At 37.9% G+C, this 9,959-nt stretch overlaps 1 protein-coding gene across 2 annotated transcripts in view; it reads right to left on the minus strand.

The window, feature by feature from the left end:
• The window catches only part of map4k2 (mitogen-activated protein kinase kinase kinase kinase 2), a 41,270-nt gene extending 32,437 nt beyond the window's left edge, over positions 1-8,833 (minus strand). For both annotated transcript variants that reach the window (XM_034224835.1, XM_034224834.1), the window contains exon 1: positions 8,481-8,833. In XM_034224835.1, the coding sequence (XP_034080726.1) occupies positions 8,481-8,573 (93 nt within the window). In that variant the 5' untranslated portion in view covers positions 8,574-8,833. The remainder of the gene's footprint in view (positions 1-8,480) is intronic.
• Between the last annotated feature and the right edge of the window lie 1,126 nt (positions 8,834-9,959).

Below are 9,959 nucleotides of genomic sequence, written 5' to 3' on the forward strand. Positions count from 1 at the left end.
GGGGGGGCTGGACACAGGCCATGGGGGGACACCCGAGACCGGGCAATGTCCCCGGTAGAAACCGGGTGAAATAGCCAAAAAAATAAATAATAATAAAACCGGGGGAAAGTGAAAAAAAGTGTCCGAAAATAGGCACTCGTGAGGCGGGCAGAGTTCCCTGTCAACTCCCGTTACATTCCTCCATGGTGTCATTTGAGCGAAACACTTTTACAAGAACCAGGCTGGGGGGGTCAAAAGGGCTTGACCAAGGCCGACCCAAAGTGCACGGTGGGCAGACTCATCACCTCCGTGATGAGTCTCCATTGTGATTTGAAAACTTCCATCAAACGAGTCCTTCGGTGGGCGGGAAAAAAAAATCGTCACTTCCTGTACTGACAGTGGAGGTGTCCTGAGAGTGGAGGTCTGCACCGGAACTGTCCTGAGAGTGGAGGTCTGCAGGCAGGCTCCCATGAAACAAAGAGGCAGCCACCAATGGGATAAGCAGGTCGCCTGAACACAACCTGTGGCTAGGCTGCTGTCACTTCCTGTTTTCTTTCCTGTTCTAACACGGGCTTCCTGTGACTACAGTAGATAGTTACGTCTCTCAGATGGTTTTTACATAGCCAGGCCTGAAATAACAGCAGTTTAGGGTTTCATGCAAATTTGCAGAGGAAGCTTCACTTCACTTTGACCAGGCACCGAGATGGCTGAGCGACTAATGATATTCAGTCTTCGTCCAAACTGTCATTTCTTTACAAAGAAACCACCCTGTTTCATATTGAATGCAGATGTAAAGCGTTGGGCCTGAATGGCTTCTTTAAAACACAACGTTTTTTTGAACAAACCTAAAAGTGGTTGATGAGGCGATATAATGTTGAATATGAAGTTTTGAGTTTTTTATTTCGTGCTCAATAAAGTAAGAATGTAACTTTTGAAGTAGGAAACAAACTATTTATCTCACAGAAATGTTGAATTAAAAAAATACCCTCAAATGCTTTGTTGCTAATGTTAGCTCATTTTAGACAGATGTCGATAGTAATTATTTGAAATATATACATTATATATAGTTTGATCCATTGTTGATACAACATTGGATCAAACTACTTGTCTGCTGCCATGTTAGAAGCCTTGTGGTGTTACTAAGGCACAGCAGTGATTTGAGCTAAATGTGTACAGATCCCAATAGCAATGCTAACATGTTAAATAGCAACTTAGCTTGTTAACATGCTAACGTGCTGACTGACGAGATATCAAGGAATTAACATAACAATTCATCCTTTGGGGAACATACATGTGGGTAAGACATTTTAAAGTAATCCATCTCAAAAACAATTTAACATCATGATTTGTAGGGCAAGAGCAAAAGTCAGAGAATCAAGATTCATGTCCTCCAGGGAACACAAATATACATATACATATGCTCTACACAGTGAAACTATGAGATGCACACGTGCCTATGTACTTGTACTTATAGGAAGGGCACTATATCAAAATTGAGAATACAAGAAATCAATATACTTTTCCATTTTCGTTGATGGACAAGAGGAGTCTTTAACCCTACAGACTGGATGCTGATCTCTGCTTACATTGTCAAATTACAGTGTTTACTTATTTCTAACAACACATACTTTGAATTGATTTGATATGCAATAGGACAGAGCACACATCTCAAAGTGTCTCAGAGAAGCAGCCTGAATGCTTTCTGAACTCTGTACACTTGACTGTGTTGTGGCTTTTGTGGTGAAAACTCCCTCCAAACATGCTGTCAATTATGTGATCAAGTTCACACGTCTACAAAAATCACTTCCTGTAAATCAGACATGAAGACTCGTCAACTCTATGCTATGTGCATGATAATGCGTTTGGACATATAGAGACCATAACGCAGCGTCCACACGGCAGCGTGCGTTGAAGCTTGCCGGCGGGCTTGTCTGAAACTCGACCAACAACCAATCACATGAATCTCCCGCCCCGGACACACAAGCACGCGGTTTGATTGGCTAGAGGTTGTACTGGCATATGATTTGATTGGCTGACGCTTCCGTCGAAGCTTCAAAAGTTGAACTTTTTTCAACTTTTGAAGCGAGCAACGTGAAGCGACGGAACCACAATGCAGTTCGGCAAAGCGTGACGTCACCCCAAGTGAATGGGAAGAAGCGTTGAAGCTTCAACGCACGCCGCCGTGTGGACGGGCCGTAATAGAATACCATGGCTTCTCTCTGAGAAATGTTCACTTGCTCAGCACAAAATCTGCAACCCTACTGCAGTTTGAAATGTTCAGGAGAAGTTTGACCTCAGTACACCGTTTAACCAAGAATTCAAGATTAAAATGCCATAAAGTATTATATCTAGGGTTGCACAATTCCGGGAATTTTCAAAGATAGAAACTTTCCATGGGAATTAACAGGAATTTAAGGGAATTAACAGGAATTTAAGGGAATAAACGGGAATTTAAGGGAATAAACGGGAATTTAAGGGAATTAACAGGAATTTATTTTATTTATTTATTTATTTATTTATTTATTTATTTATTTATTTATTTATTTATTTATTTATTTATTTATTTATTTATTTATTTATTTATTTATTTATTTATTTATTTATTTATATATATATTTATTTGACAGGGACAGTGCACATCGATTGACATTTCTGTAAATGCGCCAGAGTTAGCCAACAGGCTATTTTTCGTCTGTAGTCCCTGGACAGATGTTAAAAGTCATCCTAAAAACAAAAATTCATTTCAAATAACAGGTAAATACAATCAGTAAAACAACATTCAACAGAGATACTTATATTATGATAAAAGCATATATAAAAACATAAAAACTAAACTAAAATACATATTCACAAAGCAGACAGATACAGTTCAAGGCATATGTACAAACAGAGCGTTGTAATGTACAGATTGTGTCAGTGTTGACAGAGCTGACTTTCCACTAACCATGTTTTTAAGGTAGATTTAAATAAACTGCAGGTGTTTTGTTCTCTAATCTTTACTGGGATTGAGTTCCACTGTTGTGCAGCTTTAAAAGAAAAAGAAGATTGGCTGAATGAACTCTTCCTTAATGGAACAACGCAGTCTCCTCTTGTTGCAGCTCTTGTTGACCGAGTTACAGGTGTGCGTATGGTGATAAAATGCCTGAGCAGAGGTGAGGTAAGGCCGTGTATTATTTTGTACATGAGGAAGCATTTGCATATCTCATTACATTTTCCCAGCTCAACAAGTTATATTTTGTGAGTATTGGGCAATGATGAGAATAAACTGATTTTTATCTACTATTTTAAGTGTTTGTTTGTATAATGATTCCAAGGGTTTAAGAGTGGTTGTGCAGGCATGTGACCAGGTTGTTAAGCAGTATGTGATATGAGATAGAACCATAGAGTGCATGTACAATTTAAGGGAATTAACGGGCATTTAAGGGAATAAACGGGAATTTAAGGGAATAAACGGGAATTTAAGGGAATTAACAGGAATTTAAGGGAATAAACGGGAATTTAAGGGAATAAACAGGAATTTAAGGGAATTAACAGGAATTTAAGGGAATAAACGGGAATTTAAGGGAATAAACGGGAAGTGTTTCCCCTAGGTTTACTGCTTTGGGGGGTTACTGCCTGGGGGGGGGGATATATATTTTTTAAATCCTCTGGAGCAGAGAGAGGAGCTGTGGATTATTGTTATTGATTAATGCATCAGTGTTTCTTAGGGTCAAAAACACTAAACTCACAATGAAAGCGTTTAGTTTATTTAATAAAAGAGCTCATGTGAAAAGTGACAGTAGATATATTACTTCAGTTGCAATTTGGTGCTATATATATATATATATATAAATAAAACACCTTGAATTTCAGCCATCACATGCACAGATGATTTCTTGGATGGGGGGGGTGAATTTCTGTTCATTTTTGAATGAGTGGGTTTGGGGGGATGAGTAATATTGTTCAATAAAAGAATTAAAACTTGTTCTGTTCTACTTACAAATAAGTCTGTTGAAATGTCATGTATAATAATTGTATCATTTTGCATGGATGTTTTCTTATGACAAAACAAAATGTTTATATTATTATAAGATACAATTCGATTACATTACCCTCAACTCGGGTTAGTTCCCATTATTCCCATGGAAAGTTTCCAATATGGAATATTTCCAAAATTTCCTAGCTTAACTTCACATGAAAATGTACCGGAAACTTACCGGAAATGTACGGGAAATGTTCCGCCCCTTTGCAACCCTAACCCTATCCCTACGGTGTAGTATGCAATGAATGAAAAACTTGGGTCACAGGTTCCTCAACAACACAATTACAAGACATAAAATAATAAAGACAGAACAATACAAATAGTTTGTGGAAAGTGCCATCATCTCTTCAATATCTCACATCATGAACCCAAATGAATAACCTAAACAAGTAAACTCATGAACACAGGCTATTGTACGTGATAGGCTAAGTGGCGGGCAATCTCTAAGCGATTGACCAATCACAACAGAGCCGGCCAGCTAACCAATCAGAGCAGCCTGGGCTCTGGTTTCAGACAGAGGGTGAAAAGAGGTGCTGCAGCACAGGCAGTATGATGGAGACATGTCCCAGTAGAGACACTACATACTCAAATGAAGCTGAACATCAGCAGGAGAGGACCCTGTGTCAGGATCACAGTTTCCACCAACGTGTAATGTCAATACATGCAGAGATAAACCACAGAAAGGGCAGAGATAGTAGCGTTAGAGACTAAATGCTTCCACTGATGACACCCAAGGCTGAATGCACCACGTTCAGGCTAAACTAGGGAGGAATGCCTGGTATTCCCACCAACTTCACGCTAAATAACAGCTTTCACTGCTGTGCGGCAACAACAGAAACTACTTCTGTTGGAATTGTCCCGTCAGCCTCAGACAGAGACCAGAAACACTCTCCATCTGGACCGGCTGAGGCTGGACATGGATCAAGATGAATAACAGGGTCACACCAGCTGAATGCCTCTGAATAATAGCCGTGTGATGAGAGTGAATGGAAACCCACACAGTCACATGTCCAGAGGTTTCAGTGGGAGTGATAATGTGCTATTGTCTGTCACTGTGTGTAGTTCCCATTCACAGAGTGTTACAGTAATGCAGAGATGCTTCATCATACCACGGAGAGTCAGCTGAATACCGCTATAAAGGGAATGTATGACCGTTTGGATCGTCGTTTTAATCTCTAGTTTGTCATCATTTTAGGTGATAAAGACCTGTCAATCAAACAATGATGGCACTATAAAGCCAGATGTTCTGTTGGTGGAGTCCAAAACAGAGCTACAGTTGAACATGTGTTTATATCAGGTGGGCAGAAACACAACCGCAGATGGATGTTAACTTGCTCTGCTGGAAGTGTAAATAAGCAACAGTTTGCTAACAGGTTAGCACTTTTATAAGATGATCATTTAACAACATTGTGTTTAGAGTTTGTTTCATTGCCCTTCGTGCACAAAAACTCGAACAATGGTGATTTAAAAGATTCCTCGATCTGATGGTGGGAAAAAGCTCTGTGATACGTAAACTCTACGTACCAAAAGATAAGAATAATCTCTGCCTAAGCTACATTAGCTTAGGCAGAAGAACCTATGACAGCAGCACTGAGCTGTGCTGGGGTCCTAACTAGTACACACTATGTCAGCTTCAACTAGTCATCAGTGGTGGAAAGTATTCAGATTCTTTAGTTGAATAAAAGTACTAAGACCACAATCTAAAAACACTTAATTTCAAGTTAAAGTACTGCATCGAGAATGCTACTTAAGTAAAATAATGATTAGGAAAATGTACTCAAAGTATTAGGACTTAAAGAACTGAAAGCAGCAAATGTTCAGATTTAAGAAACAAAAAACACTTTTCAGTTTACCCACTCTTCAGTTACTTAAAGGTGGGGTACGTCATTCGCTTCAGATACACTTTTTGTTATATTCCATGGAATGCTCTTAACATCCCGATAGCAATGAATATCTGAAGTGCTTTGACAATAAATCCATTAAAAAACGTCATCTGTGGAAGCCGTAGCGCTGTAGAAAGCACGACCAATCATCTGAGCCGGCCCGGCTAAAGTAACTGGATGGCCTACCTGCCTGTCAGCCTTCAGAGCCCCTCCTCCAACACACAGGAACGCGCACATGACCAATGAGGGCACGAGATCAGTGTGTGCCCAGGTAAGGAAGTCTGAAGGAAGGGGCAGATTTTTTTCGGCTGCGTACTTTCATATTCGAGCGCACTCGAGCTGCTTTCTCCATTCTTACCTACCCTACCTTTAATATAAATGGTGAAAGATTTCATCTTTAGCAAATTATCATATTTTAAAAGTTTTTGCTCCGTATTGTGTCAACATTTGAATTTATAAAGTAAATACATCTGTAAAATAAATGTGGTGGAGTAAAAAGTATATAATTGGCTTCCAAAATGTATAAGACAAGTATAAAGTAGTGTAAAAGTAAAATACTCAGGCTCAAATAGAATAGTACAAATGTCTCAATGTGTATTTAAGTACATACTTGAGTAATACTCTTAGTTACTTTCCACCACTGCCTGTACGCAGAGCTGCTGCTGCACTGACTGATGTTCAGGCCAGAATATAATGTGCTAGCACACCTGTTAGAAATAAACCACTGAAAATAAAATAAAAGCAAATTGATTTCTCATTGGAAAGAATAAATGTGTACCGAGCAGATAGTCTCTGATAAAGTGCCACATGTTTCTGGTGCTGCGTGTATAAAAAGAAACAATACGAATTCTTGTGTTTCTTCTGCAGGATGCACAAGGCACCGGGGCGGGGGGCAGGATGTTTGCACCCCAACCTCAAACTGTGACGTGAACACACACAACATGAGCTATACACAGGTTCAATGATAGTATACCTTTGACTGTATTGTTAGAAAGTAGCTTTCATGACTTCTTAAAGACAGCAGTTATGCCTGATATACAGTAAGCTTGATGTGTCCTAGCAAGGTCAGATATATAGACACATAAAAACAGCAAATCCTCACACTTGACATTTTGGTTCGACAGTCAATTACATTTTCAAAAAGTCTTAGATGAATTTAATGTCGATCAGGCAGGTAACTAATTTCAGGTATTTCATTTATAAAATAAGTTATAAACAGACTTCCATGTCTGATTATTTTGTACTTTATATGTATGGAGTACATTTTAAGAAACATACCAATATTGGAACATTGTGATAAGATATATATCAATGTTTAGTGTTGACTCCATCCTCTCTAAAACCTATTTTACAATATAAAGTATGTTTTTTTCCTATAAAGTGAAAATAATGTTGACATTTTTGACATGGAACGATCTGTAGGAGAAAGTGCGATCAAACCTTTAGAGAGAGAATAATAAGGTCTTGATACATCTCTCTCCCATATGCAGCGCTGAGATTTATGTGTTAGAGTTCTCCTGAAACAGGTTCACCTTGATGAGCTCCAGCTGATGACAAAAGTAACTTATTATCTTATCATTTCATCTTAACTTGATTTATTTGTTATGGAAATGTGCTCACTGCATACATATAGTTTTGTATCCTATCACATCCATTTTCCACATTCTCTTAAACCTGTCTGTGACTTGGATAATAAATAAGTAGGCCTAAGTGTGTTTTTATAAAATATATATATATAAATATGATGAAAAATGCCACATTTGCAGGATATCATTGTGATAAGAGATGTATCAATTTGTAGTAGGAGAAACACCAATGAAACCCTTTTAGTGAGAATAATAAGAATTTAGATCTTGATAAATCTCTTGATGAAAACCCTCCCATACGCAGATATATGCGGCTTGGGGAGTAACAGATTACATGTTACGTGATTACGTAATCAGGATACCAAAAGAGTTTTCACTTACAAATTCATTACAAAATAAGTGATCAGATTACTGATACATTTAAAAAATAGAGATTACTTGCAGGATGACAGAGTTACAATACATTTTGAAATAAAGATAGATATAAGGCAGACATACTGAATGAGTTTTCTTTATGGTTTATATTTAGGCTTCTTTAATTCTTCTTTATTTTACATACATTTCTTTTTGAATGCATTTGATGGAAACCTGATTTATTTAACAAAAATACAGTTTGCTTTTGATTAATTTATTAAGCTTAAACAGCATTTGTAAACTGTAAATACTAAAACATTTTAAATGAAATATCTTGGTTTCTTCTTTTCTAAGGTGACATTGTTACATACAAAAAAAGTGAATAAATGTTTTGACTGTTATTTTATTTGCATTTCATGTGATTGAGCTTTTATATTTTGATACTCAGATTCAGTTCCTGGTTACATTTATTGACATGAAATTAGGTTTTGTAACGGATTACATTCTGAAGTAGCCCTCCCAGCCCTGGATATCTGACATATTGAGACTTGTGATGCAGTCACCTTGATGACAGGAAGTGTTAGAATCTCTGCTCTAACCTGATGGCAGTCTGTTTGTTCTGCGGTGAAAAGACGCGGAACTGTTCTCCTCACTCACCTTGAATACATCTCCATAGGTGCCGCACCCAATCCTGTGAATTAACTCGTAGTCATCCAAAGGGTCCAGGAATGACACCCCTATCCGGTCCATGTTTGGAGGCACCTCTGGGTGCAGTGTGAGAGCCTGGCGGGATTTCTACTCACACATCACCGCTGTGGTAGTCCGTGGAGAAAGCAGCAGCAGCAGCAGCAGCGGAGGAATACAATGTGAGTGACTGGCTGGCTGGCTGGTTGATTGGGACTAATTGGAGGTGAATAATTGCTGGTGTATAGATCCCGCTGGAAGACAGTAGACACGCACTCCGCGGAGGCTGACAGCTACAGGCGTCTGTGTGCAAACAGTCCGTGCTGCTGCAGGAGCCGCATCACGCATGAGCAAAGACTCCACACTGTAAAAAATACAAGTGTATGACATCAGTGAGCTCGAGTCAGTCTTTAAGCCTCGGGCTATGCTATTTGCTGCCAAACATAAAAGGACAAATGTCGGAGTGATAAAAGAAACATATTCGTGTTAATTGAAAACCATACCCTACTTTAACATTGTTTTCCATTTTTGAGTCATAGTTTTAACTTTTGTTGAGAATTTTGACTTAAAAGATGTAGGCCTCATCATTAGCTATAAGCTATGTCTTTCAATTGGGCTACATATTTTATTCTTTAATTATAACTTACATAGCCTAGTTTTGACCCAACTCCTTTTATATGTCATAATTTCAACTTTAAAATGTTCAATACTTAGGTCTTACCGGGAAGCCTCGGCTGTAGGCTCCTGTGTGTTTAGTGCTAATCTTTATATGTTCAGTCTATGGTGCTTATTAGCATGTTTACATGCTAAGCTAAAGAGGTGGGAATGCTAATCGTGTGAGATCAAAAGTTAAGAATTTGACTTATTTTCTAAAAAATATTGACACAGTATGGCATGATGTTGACATTAAAAGTCGACATTTTGATCTATTAATCAAAAATATTTTGAAGTCAACATTTCAAATATGTGGATTTTCACATACTTTGACTTGTTGGGTCAGAACAATTACTTTTTGTGATAATTGTGCTTTGTTATTTGTGCTTTGAGTAACAAGGTCAAATGATTGACTTTGCATTTCAATTCAATATAGAATAACATCACACATTTTGACTTTGTAGTTATTTATTCAAAAAGTAACTTTTTATCTCATCATTTTAACCTGGTAACATTTATTTATTTGTGTTGGAAATATGCTCACTTTATACTTTTAGCTTTGAAACTTATCACATCCATTTTACACATTATACATCTGTTCTGTGACTTGGATAATAAATAAACAAGTGTATTGTGTGCATATTGATTTTTGACCAAATGGAAACTATAATATTTGCAGGCCTATTGACCTGAGCCAGGTTAATCCATGGATGTATTAAAATAACAATATCAGGCAATCACTGCTAAACAATGACATGAATAGTGTTACTTTGAGTTTGTCCCCCCTTCTTGCATCTA

Source organism: Gymnodraco acuticeps, unplaced genomic scaffold (genome assembly GCF_902827175.1).
Source record: "Gymnodraco acuticeps unplaced genomic scaffold, fGymAcu1.1, whole genome shotgun sequence".
Taxonomy (NCBI): Eukaryota; Metazoa; Chordata; class Actinopteri; order Perciformes; family Bathydraconidae; genus Gymnodraco; species Gymnodraco acuticeps.